Genomic DNA, 27,492 nt, shown 5'->3' with positions numbered 1-27,492 from the left:
AAAAGAGTGCTCACCAATACCGACCTCGATCTCAGCCTAAGGATCAGATGGATGGGTATGGTGGGATGGACACTAAAGGTGAGCCATATGAACAAGATTGAAGCTTTCGAGATATGGTATACTGAAGATACCATGACGGCAAGAAAAACAAACGATAAGATCTTGTGAATGATCCATACAGACCACGAATTGCTGAACACAATCAAACAAAGAAAACAGCATGTATAGGCCACTTGATACGTAACGAAAGATACCAATTCCTAGAGTTGATAATTGAATAGAAGATTGAAGGAAAGGGAGGAATCGGCAGGAAGAGGATTTTTTGGCTTCGCAATATCAGACAGTGGACGGGACTGAGGACAATGGAAGAACTAATACATACAACAAGGAATAAAGAAGAGTGGACAAATGTGAGCGCGAACGTCCATTAATGGATATGCAGCAGAAGAAGAAAATTTATAAAGCGATCCATGGTCAGATGTTTAGGAATATCTCAGGATATCTAAAATATTTAAAAAACGTTCTTTGTTGTTGTTGATTGAAGCTTGTTAGGTGCTGTGTGGAAAGTATTGCTGACCCCGACAAGTCGCTCAATGGTAGTATGGGCAAAGTTATTGAAAACGAAGATGTTGATCTCGAAATCGATCACGTAAAACAATTGGGTATAGAGATGGATAAATTGCTGCGGGAAAAAGGTTTGTTATCAGTACTCAAAGTGATCTTATCCAAGCTTTCAAGGCTCAGATGGATTTAATTAAATTAACGGTACCTCAAACTTCATGGCCACCTAGTGGTCTGAAGTCGCACCCTCGCCCCAATCACAAAGAAAACATCTAAATACTAAACAGGTTAACAAAGATGGAGCTGTTTGCCCTCTTATCGCAGATATCAATAAACAAACCTCGTCCTCCTCCGCTGCTTCAGAAATACCGTCTTTCTCTCTCGGTGGACGATGGTAGCAGTTGTCGTCTCATTCTGCCAAATGCAATAGATTCCACCAAATTTTCTATGCAACAACAGTCTTAGGCAGAAGTCATCCCATTGTTGTCTCAGCGAATAATTGTGCGTTTCAAACGCCCCCAAAAACTAATTTTTGCATAAATTGCATCCTGATAGAAAAGCATCAAAGTTAAATGAACATTTATATCATTTCTCTACATAAAGTCACTATAAACGAGAAAAACAGCCTACGAACATCCATCCATCCCACTTTATGGCCATCCGGGACCCATGTATAAAGCTATTTCCATCCTAGGAAGGCGGCAATGCAACAAATCTCACGAACGTCTTGAAAATGACTGACTTCTGGTCCCTTACTGACTTATAATTTTTCACTTTGTGATAATGCAAAATATGACGCCAAATTTTATCAGTTTTCAAACTTGTCTTTCTAATAAGACAGAGCAACTTAACCTTTTTTTTAGATGACATTTCCTTACATTTTGTTTGTCTGTCTGAGCACTGCCTTGATTGTAATAATCTGAAGTTGGTAAATATTGATGGATATATTCTCGGCGGTATTTATTCACGTCTACCTGGAAAACATGGCGGAGTCTGTATATTCTCCAATGAAATTTATGAAACTGAACCTGTAGACCTCTCTCAGTTTTGCATAGAATGTGATGCTGAATTTCGTGCGAGGAAAATTTTAAAGTTGGATACTATTTTAGTTTCGGTTTACAGATCCTGCCTAACAGGCTTCAACGTAATTTTGAATAGGTTTGAAAATCTTCTTATTTATATAACTTGTCTAAAACCAAATTAATTTCGGCAGGTGAACCAACGAGAGTGACGTACCACTATATTTTCTGTCTTGATAACATTTTTACTGAAGTTCTGGTTTCATGTCTTCCGGACCAGAAAGCAAAAATAATAAGTACCGTGCTATACTAGAAAATTTACTGATAAGAATTTGCGTAAATTTACGCTATCGCACACTAGCTAGTTAACCCAATTAGTAGCACTAAATCACTTCGAAAAAAAAAATTGTATGTGACGCACAAAATGTCCTGCTTTTAGCAATATCGATAACAGGCATTTGGTGCTTTGGTGCTTTTACTAATGATTCTGAAAATACATCCAGAAATTCAGATTCTTGGTGATTAATAAATTATAAAATAAAAAACTGTCTTTCAAAACCTAACTATATGAGCAGTTTAACCTGCACTTTACTAGGGTGGCTGAATTCCCTGATGATATGGAAATCAATGCAATCCGCTGTTTCAAAAATTCAGCAAGTTAAGTCATTTTTAATATAGTAGGATAATAAAATATTCTAAGAATACCTTTGTCACATTTATTCAACATTTGTTTGACAACTGCCACATTTCCAGATCAGTTTAAATTCAAAATGGGTAAAAGGTCGGATATAGACAATTATCAACCTATTCCTATAGTCCCCGTTTTTGGGAAAATTTTCGAATGATCCTAAAAGAATTATTATTAGCTTATTTATTATGTATGTATCTCCTTTCTTTGCGAGGAACAGTGCGAATTCCTGCTTGGAAAGTCTACTTCAGATGCAGTTCGAAAAGTAGTGTCAGAGATCGTTATTGGTCTGGAAGATGGCGAGCATGTGTCACTGTAGATTAAGGATATTTCGGAAGCGTTTGATTACGTCAGTCATGAAATTTTGGTGAGGAAATTATCAACTGTTGGCTTGCCAATCTAAACTATTATTTTTTGAACCGTATTTTAAAAATGAAACATAATACGTCAGCCTAAACGGGAATCATTCATCCACTTTAAAGCTAAAACATAGAGTCTCATAGAGTATTTACATAAACGACTTAACTTCATGCATTAGTACGTTTTTCGCTGAGGATACGACAATACTATGTAGAAATTTATCTTTAACCAGATTAGAAGAACTAAGTATGGGACTGACATTTTGAGCTATCTTGTTGAAATTGAGTAAAACGTTAAAGTAACGTCCTCAGGTGGAACGTAGCTATTTGGTGTCAGAAGTCGCAAATATTTTTTTTCTCTATCGAAAGTACTAATTTTTCGCAAACGGTATGTCCGATTGAAAAAAAATGGAACGGGATGATGCTCGAGATTTCGCACAATAACCTAATATATCGTTTAATTCAAGATCTGCCGATTAAAGACAAAAAACTAAAAATTTTAATTTTATAGAGATAATTATTGTTCGTAGCTGGTTGTTCAGTTGGAACGTCCCGATAGGCCGCAGTACGTGGGTAAAATGAAAATATCGCCTCATAAATAGCCTGTATAGTGTGTCCGAAAACTAAAGGTCTGCGGCTCAAAAAATTTTAATAAAGCACAAGTTTAAACCTTATAAATTTAAATTAGTGCGTAATTTATATCCCGGGGACAACGACAAGGACTAGAATTTTGTCATTGGTATTAACAAAATATCAATAGAGAGGGATTTTTATAAGAAAATTATCTGGTCTGATGAAGCTTATTTTAGCATTTTAAACAAGCAAATAGTCCAAATAGTCCCAGGAAAACGATATCTTCGGTAGCAACAAAGCAGACTCGGCTTCAATATTTCGTTTTTACTTTAAGAAGTGATATAAAATTTGGTATATACGATCCCAGCAAATAGATATCTGAGAATACTAGAAATTATCTTCCCAGAAATATACGAAGAAGTCCTGTTAGCTTAGCTAAACCGTATATTTTGTTAACAAGACGGAGCTCCAGCAAATAATTATCAAATTATACGTCCATATTTTGACAATAATTTGCCTAATCATTGGATTGGCACAAGCGGTCCCATAATTTACAAATATCAGTATCACACAACGGAAGATCTGCGAAATGCCAGTGAAAGGGAATTATGAAATGTGCAAACTTTTCAAATAATTAATAAATACATTTTAAATATATGAAATTATATTGTAATATAGTAATTAAATAAAATATTAATATTAATGGATTTGCATTTCATTGCCTTCTATAAGAACTCATATTAAAATATTATAATATTCAATACAGACCTGAATTAAAAACAAATGGTAAAGTGTTATATATATTCGGAAAGTCCTTAGCGGATGCAATGCAATGACGTAAAATTCTACAGGATATCCCAGTTAAAAACAAACAACTTTATGTAATAATTCATTTAAAAAAATCGCTATAGACATATTTTTATCTTTTCGATAGCTTAAACATTAACGAAAATAAAAAAAAATCAAAATCACCCTGTACCTCGGAAACGCAACGGGATAAGGAAATTACTTGACGGCATCTTTGACATCTTTCATTTTACAAATAGCACCATGTTAGGCAAAATGCCGTTTACCGCACTTATATACTATTGCGATACTGTTAGTAGGTCCTAATAAACGAATATTATTAATTTATATTAATTCAATGATGCTTCCTCAACAGAAAGTCCCTTGCATGGGGTGCTCAGCGTACTCTTCTGGGGTCTCACCACCAGACACAGGCAGACTAGACATATTACTCATCAGCTAAAAGGGGTTATAATTCCCTGTTTTTGCATACCTATCGTTGTTGTGCAAATCAATTTTAACCTGGTGAAAAGAGATGAGTGTATTCTCGGCTTTTCAATAAACTAGTAAGGTTTCTGACAAGTCTAAGAGTAATAATCGATGTCTGGTGGTGACCAATAGGTTTAGGTTGTCATAGTGAGGTTATGCAAACGATTAGACAATCACAGTGCGAGCCAGTTAATTTCATGCATTCTAGTTTTAATTACACCGCTAAAATTACCCTTTTTATTGGAATTTGTAATAAGTCAAAACACGGCATCCTCAACTTTCCGTTCAGCGAGATTAAAGAACAGGCGGGGGAGCGTCGGATGTCTATCTGCCAAAGTTATGGCACGCCCCCATTGTACGCTACTTATATCCCTACTAGTTAATAAGCATTGAGAAATAAACGGGGTAATTTAAAATGGTTTTTGTGAAAAACTGCGCTTTGAAAGCATCTGCGAGTGATGGCCGGGTATTTAGCCAGTCGCAACGTAAAGGGGGGGGGGGGCATTTTCCCAATCGACGACGTTTCAAACTAGTTCTCTCATATCCTGACATTCCGAGCGAAACGGTACGAAACTTCTGGCCCTGTCAGTTCGTATTCCCAAATTATTATAAAGTTTAAATTAATTTAAGATAACTGATCGACTGCGGTACACGTTACTCCAGGAAACTTTTGCCAATGGAAACGATTTCGGAAGCCTAGGCTCGGGAAAAAGTTCGAGAACGAGAACCTCCTGACCTATTAAGCCAAGTGCAAAATAGGTGTTCGGTGCCAAAAATGACACAAGGACATAGGTACGGATAGTTTTCCTTTTCCACGACATGAAAACTAATTCGAAAATGATACGAAGAACCAAAATTCAAGGCACACCTTTTATCCACAGAATCCTGCCAGTACTGTCATTATACCTTAATACCTTAATAAAAGTGTTTCTCTGATAAGACAAAATTCATCTTAAACTAAGATAATAAGATACTCTCTATATTCAGGTCTCATTTCGCCATGCCTAAACTAATTAAAAAAAGCTTTGAAGACACTTACAGAGTTTTTTTTTCTTATGATATGCCACCACGTTAAAAACGTTTTTATAGAAATTCTGGATTACTGCTGCGTCGGTTTTTGTTGACTCGAACTTGCTAACGTTTCGCCAATCATCCTGTTGGCTTCTTCAGAGTTTGACTGACTGACTCGCATTTTACTCTGTACCTGCTTATATATTGTTTGAGGGGGACGGAGCTAATATTGGTGACAGATAAAGACCTGAGTCGCGGTTAAGATTGTTAGGTTGCTTATAGATTTCTATAGACTCTCGGATTTTTCGTTGGTAGAAAAATTGATTACATGCAAGAATTTTAGTTTTATCAAATCAAATTTTATGTCCGGTTTCGTAATTGCGTTCGGCAACAGCTGATGAGTTTATTTGTCTTAGTCTTAAAGCTCTAACATGTGCTATGAGCCTAGTTGATATTTTACTTCCGGTCTGTCCAATGTATTCTTTGCCGCATAGACATAGAATGCTGTAAACTCGAAGATGTTGAGAGATTTTTGGACAAGTGGTAAATCTGGTTTTGACTTTATATTTCTTTTGAACTTTTCATATGTGGTCAGTGAGGTTTTGAATGTAAGGGAGGGTAACAGTGGCAAGTGTGGGATTGCTTTCGGCTTCATTGCACGTTGTGGTGAAGTGTATTTTGTAATGGAACGCTTAATATCTCTAATGCGGAAATTACTAGAGAGAAGAGCAGAGGTAAGGTGTTTTAATTCTGAGTTCAGTGACTCGGCCTTAGATAGTTTTACGACTTTGAAACGATGTAAATGATGTTTTTTGGAACGGGTGGTAATGTGACAATGCATTAAGGTATCGGTCTGTGCGCGTAGGTTTTCTGTAAACACAATGTCCCAATGTTTTTTTCCTATTTCCTTTCCTATTGATAAGAATATCTAAGAATGGGAGGTTGTTATTAGTTTCTAATTCATTTGTAAAACGTATGTTAGAGTGTATACAGTTTAAATGTCTAAGAAAATCTACTAGGGATTCTTAACCATGATTCCAAATAACAAGAATATCATCGACGTAGCGTTTCCACAATTTTGGTTTTAGATGGAAGGTGTCGAGAGCTTTCCTCTCAAAGGCTTCCATAAATATATTCGCGATGACTGGTGATAGTGGAGAACCCATAGTTGTTCCCGAAGTTTGTTCAAAAATTTTACCGTTATAAGAAAAATATGTTCCAATTAAGGTGAGAAGGTTTGGTTCCAGATTCTCGAATTTTAATATATGGTGATAGGTTTCAGCAATAGTAACTTTAGTGAAGAGGGATTCTTCGTCGAAACTAACAAGAATATCTTCTGTATCTAATGTAATGCTTTTTAATTGTTCAATGAAGTGAAAGGAATTAAGTACGAAACCATCAGATCAGTTTTCCTTGTAAAGGGTTTTAATAAGAAAGCTCCGTAGAGATAAGATAAGAGTACCGTAGAGATGAGGATTTTAGAGTCATGTAGGGTGATAGATTTTTTCACGGAGTCTGATAGACAAGAAGCCTTAATGACAGATTTCGATAGCTGTTTGAGATGCCAGTTTGTTTAGGATAGACTCGACATATGAAATGATTTCCTCTTTTGGGCATCAACGAAAAATTAAAAACCTTATTTGAAGATATTCAAAAAAAATTTTAACATTAGATTTGGACTTGTGTTTAGTACACTCAGGAAAATAGAATAGAAAGAAAATAGAAAATAATATTTTTTTAATGGAACTCCCTACCTGTCAAATCTTCTCCAATTCTTCTTTTCAAAAATGTATATATAATTTGAGCTATTTCATTTCATCTCATCTAGTTAGTAATAATGTAATTGGGTGTAATATTTAAAAATAGATATTTGTTTCAAAATTTTTGAATTTTTGTTTTTGTGCCCAATAAACTAAAAATAAACAAAAATCTAAAACTTTAGTTAAACTTTTTCTGTCATTTTTCAAATAATATTCTAATAACTATAAGGAAAATTCTAGAACATGCTTATTATTTACGATTTCTTCAATTATTAACTCTATTGCAGAAGTATTTAGTGTGAGAAAAGTGTTTACTATCCCAAATCATTGTTTTTTATTTTCGTTTAACCGTGATTGAGTTCGACTCTTAAGCACTGCGACCTTACAGCCCTATTGTACCGTCTGCTTGCCCTCGGTAATTCAAGAATCTGGTCAGTACTAATATTCCTGATAGGTTCTATGAGGGTTGTATAAGATTCTTCAATGCTTCCTTATTGTACTTCTTCTTTCTTTATTAATTTAAATAAAATGTATGTGAGCGTTAATACTTCATACGTATACGTAATACGTTTTCATATGAGTTTATGTGTGACTATCAATCAGTTGAAAAAAGGTCGTCCGTGATCATGTGCAGTTATTTAAAAAAAAAACAAATGTTTCTCTATATAATTATATTGTAAATAATTAGTGATTAAAAATCTACTTCTTCCAAATTTGTGAACAGTAAACTTAGGATTAATTACTTGAATCATCCGTCGTCAGCATCGTTTCAAGTTGAAAGCAAGGGAAAAATTTTAAACTCTTCCCTTTGCATTTCCTTGTTAAAATTCCTTAATAATAATTAGTACCGACATGGATGAAGGGTACCGGGTGAAGACACATTCCCGGATTATTATATTTTTGGAGGGAGTTGGGTAGGGTGCATATTATATTGAATAATTTTGTTGAAAAAATAAGGGTATAGTTCAGCGCCGTCCCTGTCAGGATGATAGCGTTCAAATGCTAGTTTGTGAGACGGCCTTTTCTGACCAAATCTAATTTCTAAATTACACTTCATAAACCTTATGCACAAGATACGTTCAAGTTAATGGTAATTGGCAAGCGATCAGTACGCGCCACACTGTACAGCAACGACGGATGGCAATCATCATCGAACTAATGATCGTCATCAATAGACAGACGCATCGTAATTTTTCACGGCCGTAAATAAGCCATCGCAACGCCCTTCTCGCCATTACCGGATGACACGCAGCCATACGTACGTCTGAGCGTGGACCGTAAACAAACCACCCTCGTCGCTAAACGAATATAAATGACAGAATCCGATGGCAAATCCCGCTAATCTCGACCCTCTCCTTAACGATTATCTCGCGATTATCGTCCTTGTGCAACAGCATCCGAGAACCCATCGTCTCCGCAGCAGGTTATCCGTTCAGTTCAATAAGATTCTTAAATCTCACTTTGACCACTTTCTGGTCCATTGCTTTGGGTTAGGGCGACCGGGTGGCTGTCTGCTCAGCTAATGGATGACGGTTTTTAGTAGCTGAGACGTGGCGGGGACAGCTGCTCCGACTTTATTTTTTCTTCGCTTCGGCGACAAAGTTTGCGAACGCTTTGCATAAAGTTTTTGCCGAGGCACAGTTCTTCGTCGTGTATAATTTTGTCAAATTAAAATCTCTTCAAACAAGATAAATGACTTTGTGATGACTGGCCGGAAAGTGGTTTCCGAAAGGGCGATAGACTGGATAATTGCGCTCGCCTGATCGTCCTGGAAATTTGTTCTTCTGGCCCTTTGATGCCTTTCGTTTGAGCTGCGCAACGTCACTTACAAAGTTCCCTCTGTCGTGTCTAAGTTGGATTTAGGTTAAGGGAATGTTTATGAAGAAATCAGTTGACGCAGATTACATTGATTGATCTCATCAGTAATACGGTTTACGAAACTTCTGGATTCCTCCTGCGTCGAAATTGCTGACGTTTCGCCAATGAAGAAGCCAACAGGATGATTGGCGAAACGTTATCAAGTTCGACTCCACAACAACCGACACAGGTAGAATTCAGAAGTTTCGTAAATAGCATTACAAGTAGCCTATGGAAGTTTCTTTTAAAAATTAATTTTCTTTAATTTCATTTTCTTCATGTACCACATCCGTTATCGGATGTCGACATCATGGTGACAATCACTGATTTTTTCGTCGTAGATTGACGTCGATGTTATGGCCAAGCTAGGAGAACTTCGTTCGAGCATCTTCATTCTGATAAAAAATATTTTTTACACCCTCTACGGGTACCATTTGCTGTAATTCCTACATGGTCTAGTCACTGATGCAACTTAGCAACTGAGCAATTTAGCACTGCAACGCAGACAACTCTTGAGCAAATAAAACATTATGCAGAAATTAACAAATTAAAAAAACAAAATGATCACCTTTTCAATGCGGGATTTAAATAAGAGTTTATTAGTACGCTTTAATGAAAGCACAATCCAACAGAAAAGTGTTGTAAAATTCGTCGGAGTTTATGTAAACTCGAGACTCTCCTGGCTCGAACAGGTGGATCACATTCGCAAAAAACTTTCTATTTACTGCTTTGTCATATGGAGGCTCCGCCATCAGGTTTCTTTCCCCTTGTTAAAAATGTACTATTTTTCTTATGTCTATTCCTGTCTCAACTACGCCTTGGTTTGTTGGGGAGATTCCCTACGTACGGAGCAAGTCTGTACGATGCAGAAACGCATTTTACGGACTATACTGTTTAAGCCTTGGAATTTTTCATGTCGGAACCTATTTCCACAACACTCTTTATTGACACTTCCTAGTATGTACATACTAAATTGTGCCACGTATATAAAAAGTAACTCTGATCTTTATAGGCTCTCGAGAAACGCAGATATTCAGTACAGTTTAAGACCGAATCTTAACATAAAAATACTTATACATCGACTGTCTCTTATAGCTTTGACTGTAAAAATTTATAATAAATTGCCTATCGAACTGAAGGATATAACTAGTCAAACAAAATTCAAATGCACTCTTAGAGACAAATTGCTACGCCTCGTCTATTACAATATTAAGGATTTTATTTCTAGTGATACCTTTTAATACGTATTCATTGTTTGTTATTGCTTGTATATTTTTTATTTATCTAACATTATTACTTATTATTATTAATTAATTAATTATACTAAGATAATTTTATAATTTTACATTCGTATTATACTAACACTTGTAAATCAAGTTTTATGGAAATAAAGCTATATTTATGTTTATTCCAATAGATCCATTCCACGAAACCACATAAATCTTGTTCTTCATCAATAAAAAGTCTAGGTATAAAAACAATGTATCAGTATCATGATGCTGCTTGAAATGCAAAATGATGGATTTAAGAGAAATTTCTAAGAGATAGACGATTAAAAAAAACATGGTTCCAATTATTACATATAGGCCGTGAAATTCTGAGGTTCGATAAACAGAATATGAGATGGAGTGCTGACTACATCAATGTCATATTAAAAATAAGCTTAATTTCTTGCAAAATTACTATCCGGAAGATACTCTTTGATCAAAACAAGCAGCAGAACGCAGACGAGCTCTTCATTTAATACGTCCGATGCAGTTCTGGTCGTATTGTTATTTAGTCGCCATGCTTTTAATTGTAATTATAACGACTTAGACACAAAGTATGTCGTAGACAGGCTTTTAGTCTGGCAAAGACGATTGGCGCGGGGTCAAAGTTCAAATTATCCAGATTTACGTGCCGGGCAGATTTGTACGTTAGCGTCTATAGGTAGATAGAGCTGTTGGATGATGGCCAAACCGCCGCAGCCACCGGGGCGCTTTCTTTAGGTAATATTTTCTCCGGAAAATTCCAAATTGTTCCAGATACGTTTGAATGTCGAATGATAAATCGCGGATTCTTTTTGGTCTGTTGTCGAAAGTGTGCCAACCGAGGAGATTTACAATGGGTGGATGTTCCACTGACCAGCACTTTTCTACCCACTTTAACATTTAACGGCCGCGGTTTTCTGGTGAACGGGTAGATTTGGCAACCGTCGCGTTGGTTTATGAGTCGGTGGGTTTGTAGGTCGGGGACAGGTGACGTGGAAAATTGTATTGTGCTATTGTGACGTGATCCTGCACCAAACAATGTCGCCGTTCGCGAATTATAAATCGATTAAGCTGGTAATGCGTAATATTTCCAAGTTTTTTAGTAAATAAAAGTGTTTTTCCTATTTTAGTTGCTATGTTGTGAAAACCATGTCCCATTTTATTTCGTTAAAGTAGGTAACTATCCTAGTTCAATATTGACAATTTTTCCTCAAAATAAAATTCAAGTTTCTAGGTTTAAACGTTTTTCGTTGGTATTTCCTCTTGTCATGTCACGTGGGAGAAGATTAATAACACCGGCAACGGTACTGTTCTCATTAATCACAAATAATATGCCCTTTCTTAGCTCAAATTAACAATAATAAAAACGTATACATCGAAATAGTATATTATGCAACAAGTGCGGTAAACGGCATTTGACTCACGAGCTTATTTAACACGAGCGGAGCGCAGCGGAGCGATTGCTTAATAAACGAGTGAGATAAAGAGTTTACCAAACGTTTTACAACTTAACAAATAAAAAATAATAACAGACTATCGGATTGCTAAATTTCGTACCATTCAAAAAAAATATTTCTTCTACTAAAGTCTGGAGAATAATTAATTACACACCGATCTAGCGTGCGGGAAGCGTCACTTTCGTTCCCCACGGATCGGAGCCACTTCGGAGATTTCCGGGGTTTTATCGCACAGGTTTGGGAGCAATCGGATGTTTTCGGAGATATTTTCCACGCCTTGAATTTTAACGTTTGTCAGTTCTGACGGTCATGGCAGTGAATGTATTCGTGTTGTTTTGCGAAAATGTATAGTATGCAACACGTTCGGTAAACTTTTTAAGTCACTCGCTGCGCTCGTGTCAAATAAATTCGGGAGTCAAACGCCGTTTACCGCACTTGTTGCATAATATACTATAAACCCATCATTAACAGATCGCTGATTTGGGAATTCAAGATCTTCCGTGTCATATTTGTAAAGATACAGCTACAAACGAATGGAGATGGAAGAGAAATATGGGAAAGAGGACGTTAGTTGCGTCAAAGCAAATCGCCTTAGTTATGTCGGATACGTTTTGAGGAATAGGGTTAATTGACTCATTAACATAAGGTAGATCGGTAAGGGAGCAATCAAAGGATGGAATGACTTTGTCACAGTAAGATCTGAAGAAGATGAAAATAAGATACTGGGTAAAAGAAACTCACTGGACAGTGAATGTTATATAAAATGACGATGAGTTGAGAATCCTCCCATTGTGAAGATAATTATTTACGTTAAATTTTTTTTTCTACTCTCTTCTCTAAAATAGCCAATTACACCCGAATCAAACTAGTGGAAAGTGTCATTTTCAATGTCAATTTCGTTACGTCGGACATTTTCGGGATATACCCTTGTTTGGTCGAAGGTCACTCAAAAACTAATGTTCGTACAAAAAGGAAAGTAGTAAACTTTTTAGGTCTCTCACTTATTAAGTACTCGCTCCGCTGCGCTCCAAATAAACTCGGGACACACTTGTTCCCTAGTATACTATTATGGTGCAACAAACTAAATTTTTTACTGATAGTATTTCCATTAAAAGCGAGACATTTAAACTGTTGCTAAGGTTCCATCGACAGACAAGAAGGCAAACATCGTTTCCATGTTTATAATCGCATTTTACCGTCAAAAAATTGTTTAAACCACGATAACTTATAATTCTAATATAGCGATTTTTATTCGAAATGGGCAGCGGATTCGCGAGCATTAACAAACAGTGGTGAAAAACTGGCGAATTATTCATTGGGCATTGTTGCATTTTTTTTTGTTTTCCAAATGCAAATCCTAATAAATTTATACGCGCGCACATGGTCAATTTAAATATTTACGATTCGATTTTGTTTTTCATATTATAAAACACACTCGCAGCTTGAACACGGGGTGCAAAACATCTCGTTCCATGAATTATACCGTCAATGTTTGTTATAATTAAAAATGGACATTTAGGGCGGCTCCGTATTTATGGGATTTTAGTGTTTTTCGAATTGTGCTGGACGGAATCGTTCCGATTAAAATTGTTATATTATTTTTCGCATAAATAAATCCAAATGAATAAAACAATTCGACGATGTTAATTTCGAATAAATTATTTGCCACTCGAACACAGTAAAAGCTCGTATAAATAATCTTAAAAATGAAATATACACTGAAATTAATTAATTTCATCATTTTTTCTTATTGGGATCATATTGGAAGTTTTCAGTTTTACATAGCCGTATTTATTACTATTTTAAAGATGGAAAGATGGCATAACATTGCACTCAAAGTACAGATTCTTTCAATAGGACGCTATTTTAAACATATCTTGGTAAAATAAAAAAAAATGGAAGCAACAATTTTAAATACATAACTTGAATGTATGTGTAAGTTTTAAATGTGGTCACTTGCATTCAATTATGACTAGGTGATACCTGCTAGGTATATCCCTCTTAGTTTCTATAAAATTTTGTGTTATAACTTTTTTAGTTCTTCATTTATAAATTTTATTACAGAACTCTTAAATGTTAAATGGGATTTTTCTCTTACTGATTTATTCATTTTTGCATTTGCATTCTCTTAATATGTTTGTCTAAAACCTTGGTTTCTGCCTAACTCATCTTATCCGGTTTCCTGTATTCCGCGTTGCTATTTTTTTTTGTATTTTCGTTCGGTATTCTCTCCTAAACATATAGTATAGGTGCGCGTCATTTGCAAAGTTCTAGTCGTGATGTTGATGACCAATTTAGTTTTTTAAATTGTTAAAAAAAAGATGTTTTTTAACTTCGTTTCCAGATAGTTTATAATTTTATCCATTATCAGATGCAATATTGATTGATTGAACACCTCTCTGTAATTGTGGTTTTTATATAAATATCTTCTATTGTCATACGTCCTACTCTGGTTCTTTTCTGCTTTTTTTCTGCACTCTGGGGTGGTGTTTTGTATTGAGCTAAATAGCTTTACTATTTCAGTAAAAAGTGTTTTAGTTACAAACACCGAAAAAGCTGAAGGATTAATCACACAGTCCCTCAGCCTATAATAACAAAAACCATCAACGAAATTTTGCTTTTCATCGTGTTAATCCAGCTCACTTTCTAAAATTTGAGACACTCACTTTTGGTTATTATGGTCAGTTTGCATATGTATGTTAAGCATACTTCACCTTTTAACACTGAATTTTTTGTGAGGGTACGACTTTCCTCGGTCTTTAGTGGACACATTTATAGTATGATGCCGACGTAGCAGAAAAAAATCAATCAATCAGAGTGAAAAGATAATAACACAAAGCGGTAAATAGTTGATACATAAGTCCCAAATAATATTAAAATGGACCCGTACCTGAAGAAACCAAAATTTTGTCGCAAATGAATACCGTTGAATATGTACCAATTACCCGTTGCATAACCAAAATTTTTAAAAATCTAGTTAAATGTATTTCAGAAAAAAGTTACTATAAAACAACAAATTATGAAAATATGGGAAATGCGTGAAGACCTTGGTACCGTAGTACTCACACGAACAACTTGAGACCTGGCCCATAATAATAATAATAATAATAATAACAATAATATAATAACAACTTTTATTTCAGATAATAGCATCACAAAAATCCAATGCGTTGCACAATAGTAGACAATAAATCTATAAAAAGAAATTGATGACGACTTCCTATCTCCACACCAAACAATTACATACTTAAAACATATTACAACTTAAATTTAGCAGGTTATTTGCTATTGAATTATAATATTTTTCGGCGTTATAAGAAAATTCAACATTTCACTCCTATGTTGAGGTATTTTTCGGCATATTTCGCTCCTAAACAGTATTCGTTTCGGAATCGAGGACGGAGTATTGAGATCATTTATACTCTTGATTAAAAAAAATTGTCCTCTACGAGACTCCATCCCAAGCCACCCAATCTTTTATAAAAATTAGAAGTATGATCACATTTTCTTAGGCCACCTTGGTTTTAAATTTTTTGAATTCCACGCTCACTTTCATTATCTAAACAAAAACCATATACAAAATTACAATAATTAAAATTTGATAAGTCAAGGGACTTGCACAACTTTTTCCTTAACTTTCAATCTAAAAATTGTCTATTACTGTACAATATGTTTTTTCTACTCCCGTCTGTAAAATGCCCAATTACACACCGATCTAGCGTGCGGGAAGCGTCACTTTACCACTTCGGTTTCATTTTCCAAGGATCCAAGCCACTTCGGACATTTCCGGTTTAAATTTTGACGTTTGTCAATTCTGGCAGTTATGTCAGTGAATGTATTCGTGTTGTTTTGCGAAAATGTACCCAAAAAGTAATACACAGAAAAATGTTATGCAATATATCAGACAATTTAAATACTATGTGGTATAAGCTACAATTAAAATATAGTGGACTAGTAAGTATCGTGACATTTATAATTTAAGTTTTCCACAGAAATTTTACATATAGTTCTCATGAACTTTAGTGGTTTTTAGAGGTTTTATATTAATATCTTGCCAAGACCAATTGTACCATTTTCAAATATCCATGTCTCATCAGTACAAAACGATAGTATATTATGCAAAAATTACGGTAAACGGCACTTGACTCACGAGTTTATTTGACACGAGGGGAGCGCAGCGGAGCGAGTGTTTAATAAACGAGTGAGTTAAAAAAATTACCAAACTTGTTGCATACTATGCTTTTTTTACGACTGTTAAATTTTGGGTACAGTTTCGCAAAACAACACGAATACATTCACTGACATCACCGTCAGAATTGACAAACGTCAAAATTCAAAGAGTGGTAAATATCTCAGAAAACATCCGATTGCTCCCAAACCCATGCGGTGAAACCCCGGAAGTGGCTCGGATCCGTGGGAAACGAAACTGACGTGGTAAAGTGACGCTTTCCATACGCTAGATCGGTGTGTAATTAGGTATTTTGCAGACTGGGGTAGAAAATATATAATCTGGTATTATTTTTAATTTGTTAAATTGTGATTTTTTCGTGACGGTGGTAAAAAAAGTATAGTATGCAACGCGTTTGGTAAACTCTTTGTCTCACTCGTTTATTACGCACTTGCTCCGCTGGGGCTAAATAAACTCGTGACTCAAATGCCGTTTACCGCACTTGTTGTATAATATACTATAATGCCTTATATGGCCTTTGAAATGTGATTTTTAAATGTTCTTTAAATCTTAGCTCGCCACCTAAACAATTGCCCAAGTTCTAAGCATTATTAACGAAGTTAAGCACCGTGCCATCAATTAAATTATTTCAAGAATTTTTGATCCTTTTCATCTTATTTTTATGGAGAAAAATCCAGAATGTCCGGAATAATATAATTCTAGAATGAAATTAAAAAATATAACCAAATATTGGATTCGGTAAATAGTATATACAGTTTCCGTGTTCAAAGACGCTTCTATAAGTGAATTAAAATTAAAATTCAGCAAAACGACTGGTGCAAACGGGTATTTTTACGTTTTTGGTTTTTAATCAACGGTAGCAAGTTTATTCCACTCTGTTTAAATTTCGAGCAAGTTTCAAACGAGTTTGCCGCGGCGGAAATTCTGTGAAATCATCCCCTCACACGTACGTACGACGGGGGGTTGTTTATTATTTAAGCGAAGTTGATTAATACGGCCGAGGACGTAGCAAAACTGAAAACTGGCTCGTCTATAAACAAATGTCAAGCGCAGAGAGCGAACGGCAAGTCAACTTCATCCATCGTTGGGGGCACGCCGGTGCATCAGACCTTATAATAGTTAATTTCGACTCGGATTCCCTGTGGCTTCCCTTTAATCTTGGGGCGGTTAAATAATCCATGCCCCATTTACTTTCCCAGTTTTAGAATATTCGTCGTTTAGTGTTGATAGTGGGGGGAAAAAAGAAGGTAACTCCCTCCCCCTTTCTGGATGCCACACCCGTTTGTAGTAAAACGCGAATGAACGTTGCTGCTTTGTAAAAGAAAATTCGTTGCGATATACAAAGTGTCCTGTGATTTGAGCTGTAGAGAAAGAGGTGGTAAAGTCTGTTTATAGATATAAGAAAGTGACTAACTGATACGAATTAAGGAAAGACCCGGGCAAGCTGTAAGAATGAAACATGGCCGAACATTTATTTATTCATGTATGTATTTTTGTTTAAATCTAAAATAAAATTATAAATTATTTTTATTACCCATTTAAATTACTTAAAATTATTCACATAATATATCAGTATCATAATCGCAATCATCTACATTATTTGCAATATGGATATACGATCGTTCTGCTTTTCCTGTATGTTTAACAGAATTTGCTCAACTTTGTGGAGAGATGTTAAAAACTTCGGTTTCTATAAGTTTGAGGACATTGGAGTTAACACGGGGAGAAACATTGTTACGACGAATGTCAGATTTCAGTTGGTGCCAAACATGTTCAATAGGATTAAATATAGAGTGGTGTTTTACACTTATCAGTTGAGTCAACCCAACCCTTTTCCGGGGTATCATAAGTGTCGAATCAGGTTTCATCCAAGTAAATAATTGGCCTTTCCAGTCGCCGAATTCTAAAAGATTCCATTAAAACTTGCCTTTTGTAATTTTTTTTAAATCTAATACTCATGTGTTGAATACACTTCCATAAGGTAGTTCTGCCACATTTAACACCTGTTTCATCTTTTTCAAGCCTCCTAATTAAGATATCTAATGTAGGCACGCTTTGTGCCTCGTATAACTGGTAAATTTTACGCCGTATTATATCTTGATCACTTTCATCTACACTCGAGAAAATGTCAGCATCGCTTCTTTTTTTCCTCGCTGAAATGGGATTATTCACAATTTTCCATACAGTTGATGTTGGAATTTTCGTCAATATGGCCGTTTCTTCTAAAAATGCTTGCTTACTGGCACCACGTTCAATGAGAGTCAAATAAACATTGTTTATAACTTCCTTAGTCTCAATAGAACAGTGTTTTCTACATTTGGGCTGGAGCATCTCCTGAGATACACTAGACTCGCACATATTTTGCATAATTCGCACACGATTCAACACACGCTGTATTACACACGAAATAAGAATGATTACTAATAAACCTAAACTAAGTAGTACACCAAACCAAAGAATATTAAACACAGGTTTTTTTTAACTCCGAAACTTTAGGTAATAATCTTGTTGCATTGCGACCTCCCTTGGATAATCCCATTCAAAAGCAATTGGTCCCTTTTTTATCATACCATACACATGAATATAATGAATCAATTGATATTACATATTCATTCTAAATGTAATATACCTCTATAAAAATTAATTTCCAGTGACGGATAAATTATGAGACACTCTGCACGCATTTTTCCTATAAAATGTTCCAGCGTAAACACAAAAAAAATAGTATGTAATAAAGGTATGAGTATTGCAAGTAGACAGTACTTTGGATATTTCAACGAAATGTTCCATGGTTTGTACTTGATTTATTTAAAAAAAAAACGGCAACATTTGGTTACACAATTTTCTCATTTAGAGTTCAGATGTTTTTATACTGCCTAAAAAAGTTTCATTTGTTCCAGATCTTGAGTGAGTGTTGCCGTTGAACACCTGTACGTTTGAAAGTGAGACAATGCCGCCTCAATACTTTCTGGTGTTTGTGTCAGTGGTGACAGTTACGTCAGCGGTGAAGGACATAGAAAACGAAAAATTAGATCCAGGTAAGCGCTTTAGCGTTATTTTTGCCCGATTTATGCTCACTCTCTTCTATAAACCATTTTCGCTGCGTATTTATCGTACACAATTTACACAAAAACAGTCGCGGACCATTATTACAATCAATCGATGCTTAATATCATATTTCTTATAAAGTTTAACTTTTTTTGGCATGGTAGTGTTTTGGCACTGCGTGAAATCAATGCCTACTTATGACTTTTATGCAATTATACGCATATAAGTACTAGATCAATTAAAACGGGGCTTTGTCTATATTGCTAACACTGCTCTGCTCCACATCCACAAAATTTATTTACTATATCTGCGTTGTCCTATTTCGTATTGCCCTCATTTAAAGTGTATTAATTTGTCTCAAAAATTTGTTAGAACTCTGTCGTTAATGGTTATTTTTATGAAACTTTTCCTTTTTTGGTTGGTCACGTACGGGGTGGTCGCCATTCGTGTGTTTTAAAGATATAAAACTATTTGTAAACTGGATAGAGCAAAATTATTTCTATAATTCTCCATTTTCCCCCAAATGAATTCATGTTTCTTCTTCTTCTTCTTCTCTGGCTCTACAATTCATCGTGAGTCTTAGCCGCGTTTACGATCCCTCTCCAGTATTGTCGATCCTGTGCACTGATTTTCCAGTGCCTTATCACTATTTTCTTAAGGTCTTCAGCAATTGCATCCTTCTACCTTTCACGCGGGCGTCCTACTGACCTTTTTTCGCCAGGCCTTTCCCAAAACACGTTGTTAATGAAGCGATTGTCTGCTGCATGTTCTTACTACATGTCCTGTCCATCTTAGGCGGTTAGACTTTATACACCTTACAATATTTTCCTTTCCACACAATTCCCCTAATTGTTCATTGTGCCTGCGTCTCCATTCTTAGTGGTTAGATCTCTATACGGACCATATGTAATTCGTAGTATTTTACGTTCCCACACCTACAATTTCTTTATTTCTCTGTGATTTAACGTCCACGCTTCACTGCTACTGGTCCAATTATTGATTCATATAATTTTACTTTTGTTTTTCTAAAGATGAATTTAGATCTAAATAGGTGTTGTACCGCATAATACGCTTGTGTTACATGTTAGGATCCTTGCTGCTACATCCATCTCTATTTTGTTGTCATCTGTTACAACCGCTCCTAGGTATTTGAATTCTTTAACGACTTCTAAATTGTGGTCGTTGATAGTGATATTTTGTCTGATTCTTTGTCTGGTATTCTTTGACACCATTATATATGTGGTTTTTTTTTCATTGACATTGAGCCCCATTGCAAATTGTATACACATAACTTTGACATCTATCGTCGTTTGTGCTATAGAATCGACGTCATTTGCAAATGATAAAATTATTTTTGTTCCTCTTGCTTTATATCAGTAACCAGGGCAGAATACATCTTCTTCATTGCGTACTCCAACGCTAAGTTAAAGAGCATGGGCGAGAGTGGGTCACCTTGTCGAAGACTAGATTTAATATGAAAATATTCAAAGCGTTGTGTTCCTATACGTACCTGAGCGTAGCTGTTATTAACACACATTAACTGCGACCAATTTTTTAGAGATTCCTAGTTCAGTCATCGCTGTCCATAACGCATTGCGTTCGATTAAGTCATAGGCTTGCTGAAAGTCTTTGTTAAATTCCCAATGTTTCTCCAGCACCTGTCTGATAGAAAACGCTTGGTCCATTGTTGACCTTCCGCCTCTAAACCACATTGATAATCCTCGATTACGTCTTCAGCATAAGGCGTTAATATTTTTAGTTAGACAATGTACGTTTTATTCAGCAGAGAAATTCCTCTATAATTTCTGCACTCGTCGTTTGTACCCTTTTTATGCTTGTATGATTCGGTGCACTCTATTCTGTAGTCTTTCTCCACCATATTTTAATAGTTTCACATCAATGTTGTCACTTTCTGCTTATTTCCGGTTCTTTAATGTTCCCAAAACCGCCCTTACTTCTTCCAGCGTCGGGGGACTGACCTCGATTTCAGCAGAGTTTTACGTTATTTTCTCACCATTGTTACCATTGTGGATGTTAAGCAGTTGTTCAAAGTACTCCTTCCACCGTTTAATGATCTCCTTTTCTGTGGTTAGTTGTTGTCCATCACTGCTCTTTATAAAGCCTGGTGTCCGTAATGGTTGTCCATTTTTACAATTCTCGAAATATATAAATTTTTTTGTTTTGCCTCTGACCTTCCTCTGTCTTTCTGGTTTGTGCTTCTGGGTGGCGTATTTTCTTTGTTTTTAGCACTTTCCTTGCTTTTGTTATTTCTCTGTTAACCTCTTCTCTGTTTTCGTTTACCCTTCCCATTTTATATTGCATTATCAGTTGGCTGTGCCCTTCTTGAGCAGGTCCATATAGAAGGTTGTCAATGTCAATTGAAGACACCAAAGTGAGACTTCAGTAATAATTTAACTAGCCCTGCAAATATAAACACCACCTACCAATAAATGTTTCTCAAAAATCGCGCCTAGTGTGATCTATGTAGCATAACAATAGGTTTGTTTCTTGGTTTCTTATATGGGGTAGGTATGTCCTTATGCGCTTTGCATCAGTTCGTAATAAAATCGAAATCGCGAAAATTCTATTTGTTATTTTTTGTCCCGCCGACTGCCAGTCGCGCCGTAAATCATCCGGAATGAAAACCCCCACAGACATTTAAATATATTTGTAGCCCCCCTAAATTGTCTTTTGTCTCGGGAGGGATCTTCTTCCGAATACAACTAAAGTAAACGGGACCGACACGGCATCCCTGAACATTTTTACTACGCCATAAATCTAGTCGAGTGAATTTTTCTACATTGTATCGCGAGCGCGACGCCGCCGTCGCCGCCGCGACGCTATAGAACACCAACTATCTAAAAGTGGCTCAGGTGAGCGACGCAGAACAATTTTATGTTGCCCTTATTTTAAATAACGTAAAGTAACTATTTAAACTTGGATCATGGAAGGGGAAGATTAGTAAACAGAAAAATTAGGTAATTTTATATTTTATTTATTTATTTGCTCTTTGGGGCACAAACAGGGTAAAGCCACAATTAATGAATAAACTGACAAATTGCAATATAAGTACCTATACAAAATTATCTAAAGCTTTGACATCAACAAAACAGAAAAGAAAGAAAAATATGTGTATTGAACTCAGCACAAATTTTTATAGGTTATATCAATATTTTCGTTGTAAGACAGGCATTTTAGATATTGCCTGTGTAAACTTTCATTCTGTTCTTGTATACCGTATACTCAGAGTTCCAAATGACAGAAGCAAAGTTTATTCTACTGTGTATACCGGGTGATGCATTGGGGAACGGAACATAGGAAATCCCAAGTACATTTGTAGGCGGCCAAATATTGGCTCCCCTGTACATTTTATAGCAAACTTGTAATATCACTTTTTGAACCGGTCGGTACAATTAAATCATGTGCTGAGTTTCAATAAATTTTAAGAAACCAATCTTCAGTTATCAGTTATGATGACAAAATTAGAAAATTTTTATAACTTAGGTAATAAATCATAAATGTTTTGAAATGATAGAAAAAGCAAATCATCATATGGATTTTTTTAAAAATATTTATTTCATGATGAATGTACAGTCACACTCAACAACGAGCCAAATGTTCAAAGCGGATTTCATATTGTTCTGCCTTTTTTGCTGACTATAATCTCAAAACCCTATTTGTACTTATTACAAAATAAAATTGAACTCGCACTAGAAGAAGTTGTTCGCGAAAATCAGGATTTCTGGTACCGGATGGATGAATGTCCCGCCCATAGTTCCCGTACGGTTAGGAAGTATTTGGGAAATACTTTTAACAGGAATATTATTAGCCCAAGGTGCCGAATCTCTTGGCCACCCAGGTCACCTGACCTGTCGCCGAACGACTTCTTTCTGTGCGGTTACTTGAAGAGTGTTAACTATAAAAATGTTCAATTTCAAAAATGTTAACCAGTTACAAAACGCTGTTTCCTTTGAATGTGACAGGATTTCACAATATCAACTAAGGAATGTTAAAAATGATTTTTATGGTCGCTTAGGATATTGTTTAACTATGTTTAAAAATGTTTCTTTTTAGAAATGTTTCATACTCGCATTTTTATTAAAATTATTAATTATTTTGAGGGTCAAATTTATAGTCGTTTCTTGAAGCTTCCTTGTTGCCGTCATTTAAATAAAATTCATTCCAACCAACCTTTATTTAATCTGTCATTTTCCATCTTGATTGGGTTATTAAAATTTATTCAAACTCGGCACATGAGTTAATCATAAAGGCCGCTTCAAAAAGTTATATTACAACTTTGCTATAAAATGTACAATCGAGTGAATATTTGGGCACTTAAAAATTTATTGGAATTTCCTATGATTCGTTCCGCAATGCTCGCAATCACTCGGTATACGCATGATACAGGCCGAGAATTTTTTAAATCTGCACAGAAAAGTTCACCATTAATGAACAAATATCTTTTATATGCATACCTGCATACTCCAATAAGAACAATATCACAATGGTAATATCTAGACAAAAACTATTTTTTGAAAATTTGGACGTTAGTGTTAAGTCGACGTACACATTCTTTGTTCTCTTTGGAGAGTCTTATTTCTCTATCAAATTTCCTCATAACTGTTGAGATTGAGAAAAGTATTTCTGCGGTACATTTTGTTTATTTTTAAAAAATACCATCTACTGGTGCAATGAGCTGATACATCTTGTATATTAACGATAAAAGAATACACGGAATACTAAACAGTAATCAATATTCATTGGAGTCATTTTAACATTTTGTCCCGAAGAAATATAAAAAAATATTGTAATTAGAGGTGCACAAATTTTTGTTGTTAATGGAAATCGAACATAAACAGTGTCTAAAAGAATGAACCATTTATTAAAAATATAGGAAAATTACGTACCTTTTTAAATCCACAGTGACTCGGGTTTAACTTTGTGATTGTTTTCAACCAAAAATTTTTTCAGCCGGTGGGACAAATATTTAAAATTTATTTTCCGCTCCAAACTTTACCTCCAATTAACCCACATTCTTTAAAAGAACTTTTGGCGAGGACGGTCTATAAATCTTCTTTTTTAAAAAGGAAAACGACAAAAGTTAATAAGAAGGAAACCTCTTTAAAATACCGGCGCTGTTCGCCGGTCCGACCCGGCGGCAAAATTAAACTTCAAAGGGGCGTCGTAGTAAGTTCGAGTTTCCCGCAATTCATTAAAACTTTTGGGTTACTTTGGCGATTGTGGTTTAAGTTGCTTTAATTTAATCAAAAAATTTAGGCGTCAGAATGGAAACCGATCGACCTTTCAGATATTGCCGAATCGATTTTGGCGGAAAAAAGTCGGGCACAGTCTTTCTTCCTACGACGTAAAGGTCAAAGGTCAAAGATATACGAAATTAACCAATTAGCTTGCATGTTTAATTCAGGTATCTGAAAAAGTAGAAACAAAATGGTCATTGAAATTAAATGGCACCCTCACAACACAAGATGAAGTGAGGACACCGATGGAGTTCCCAAAACTCTCCATAATTTAACACTTCTTTACCGGTGTTAGATTTTCAACAAGTGGTACAAAGCGTCAGCCTTGGCCTATGCGTTAGTGGTATCGAATTTTCTTTGTTAAATCTCTCCTCGTTACACAGGATGTGAATATAAGACAGCGAATAATTTTCATGTTTTAGAGAGGACTTTGGAAAAGGTGGGGAGTCCTGTCGAGTTCTTTATGATGTTAGGCATATCACTGCGTTTAATTTTAAAATAGAACTAACGAAATTGGTCACAACCACTAGCGTGCGATGGGTACTTACAGGAGAGTCAAAGCCTTACCAATGAAGTAAGAGTATTTCTAGAAAATGTAAACAAAAGAGAGAACTGATTTTTTTACTGTCAAAATCAAATTTCAACATTATAGAGAATAAATTTATTGTAATTAAACAAACATTCACGCTTAGTAAAACCAACTCTTTTCTCATGTCGCCAATTTCTTGTTAGTTCCCATTTTAAAATAAAAGCATAAAAATATCAAAATATCAAAAAGTTCTACAAAGAATTTTACAAGACACAAATAGTGAAAAATTTTCGCTGCTTTACAGTCACACCATATACAAGAAGACTTTAAAAAATACGGCAACACGGCGTATAGACCAACGGTTACGCTAAAAATCCAACATTGGCAAAGAAAAGTGGAAGTTTCAAGTCAAATTTAGGCACCTTCTTGAGTGTTCATTTTATCTGCCGTTCAGTTTAACAGGCATTCATATTACATTAATATTACTGTCTTTTGTGTAGTTCGTAGGATAACATTGTAGTTACATGTAAATTGAGGCCGTATAAGTATCTCTGTTATTGATTAGGCTTTTTGTCTGGAAATTGGAAAAATGCAGAGTTGTATAGCTATAGATTTAAGTATATTTGACACAACAATCAATGTATCAATGTCTTTGAGGTGTCGTCTAACAATGTTTAAAGTTTCATTGAAGAAATAGATTTTTTAAAATAACATAACGGTTTTAAGTTTATATATATATATATATATATATATATATATATATATATATATATATATATATATATATATATATATATATATATATATATATATATATATATATATATATATATATATATATATATATATATATATGTATATATATATATATATATATATATATATATATATATATATATATATATATATATATATATATATATATATATATATATATATATATATATATATATATATATATATATATATATATATATATATATATATATATATATATGTATATATATATATATATATATATGATGACACTATATTCCGGGATATCATCCGTTCGCTCGTTGAACTCCGACTGGAATCCTGCATCCGACTGGAATCCTGCAAATCTTGCATCCGACTGGAATCCTGCAGACGTTTCGCCAAAATCTCACTTGGCATCTTCAATGCTCGCGCTCCGAAAACACTTCGAACACTCTATATATATATATATATATATATATATATATATATATATATATATATATATATATATATATATATATAGTTTGCATTTAAAAATGGTTTGCGCTTCCATTTGCATTTTTATAGACGTCTAGTCATAAATCATCAGGATTTCTTTGCCATTTATATGAGATTTGTACCTATCACTTGCTATTTTTTTAGGGAAAAGGTTTATGTTTAAAAAAAATATATATGCATATAAAATGAAGGAATCTCGATGCTGCAAAGGGATGCAATCAAAATTCGAATAATAAGATCTGGTAGCTATCACTAAATGGGATAATTATGAACCGAGAAAAACAGTAGATTTCTGCGTTAAGATCAGGGAAAAATGGGCTTGAACGAATGGAATAGAATATTAAATTAGATAATTAGATAATTTTTGCTGGATATAATAGCAATGATACTTTATGATAAGGTCGTTTAAGAATAATGGAAGAAAGATTTATTCGAATGCTCCTTTTTCGTTCGGTACTTACCAGTTCGTATCGGAAACGGAAAGAACAAATTAATAAAAACCGCACGGCGCTTTCTATTCCGATAGTTATATATATATAGCAAATGGCGGGGAAATGTATTTCGCAAAACAATCGAAAAGAAAAATTATGTATAGGAACTTCGACGAAGAAACTAACTAGTTGTCCGAAACTTTGGCGGCTTTTAAATACCGAAAAAGAAAAATGGAAGTACGGCGAAAGGATAATGGAAACTTTGTTTCGTATGATCGAAAAATTCCCCCGGGTTGCCGACAACAAAACGGGGCGAACAAAAAAAAGGGACGTCGAAAAGTTGAGAATGAGTCGGCGGGAATCGGAAAGAACGCCTTTGGAAATAAAGAATGCTTTCGGGACAACGTTGATTGGTGTGTTAAGGTCGGAGATTCAATTGCATTTTAGCCGACGCTATGGCCTTTAGGAAGTGGCAGTTGAGAGTTGCTTTAAAGAGCAGATAACAGAGTTTTTCGCATTACCTTCGTACTTAGGCTGGGTGGTGTAAGAAAGTAATAATAATAACAATATTTATTTATTTTGCAATTAAGTTACAGGAATGTATACACACATACTGAAGCTATTACCTAGGCTTAAGCTGAAAACAATTAACACCTGATCAAAGTTCTGTTCTTACAATTAATCCAAATAATATGTTGAGAAACTGAAATATATACAGGGTAGCGCAATAGTGAGACAAAATATCTCTTATTTAGCACAATTTTGAAAAATGGCTATAACAACTGTTTCATCAAATCGAAAAACATGTTATTTTAAAAATATTTTCAATTATATGAGGTGCTCCGCGCTTCATGGAAATACAAGAACAATGTTAACATGGAAACCTCTATACAGTCTATTTTTTCCAAAACTAATTAACATTCGTTAAAACATTTTTTCGAAATAGTGCCATATTTGCTAATGGTACTTCGCATCACTATTATGCTATCCT

The 27,492-nt window shown here is 34.9% G+C and overlaps 1 protein-coding gene across 1 annotated transcript in view; it reads left to right on the top strand.

Annotated features, from left to right (window-relative positions):
* LOC132701093 (semaphorin-2A) overlaps positions 1 to 27,492 on the top strand; it is an 836,804-nt gene that overhangs the window by 259,819 nt on the left and 549,493 nt on the right. Inside the window, exon 2 of the mRNA XM_060668770.1 lies at positions 18,900 to 19,037. Within this exon, the coding sequence (XP_060524753.1) occupies positions 18,950 to 19,037 (88 nt within the window). The 5' untranslated portion in view covers positions 18,900 to 18,949. The remainder of the gene's footprint in view (positions 1 to 18,899; positions 19,038 to 27,492) is intronic.

This window comes from Cylas formicarius, unplaced genomic scaffold, assembly GCF_029955315.1.
Source record: "Cylas formicarius isolate icCylForm1 unplaced genomic scaffold, icCylForm1.1 PGA_scaffold_4__25_contigs__length_36172078, whole genome shotgun sequence".
NCBI classification, from domain to species: domain Eukaryota; kingdom Metazoa; phylum Arthropoda; class Insecta; order Coleoptera; family Brentidae; genus Cylas; species Cylas formicarius.
This window is presented reverse-complemented; position numbering and strand designations above follow the sequence as displayed.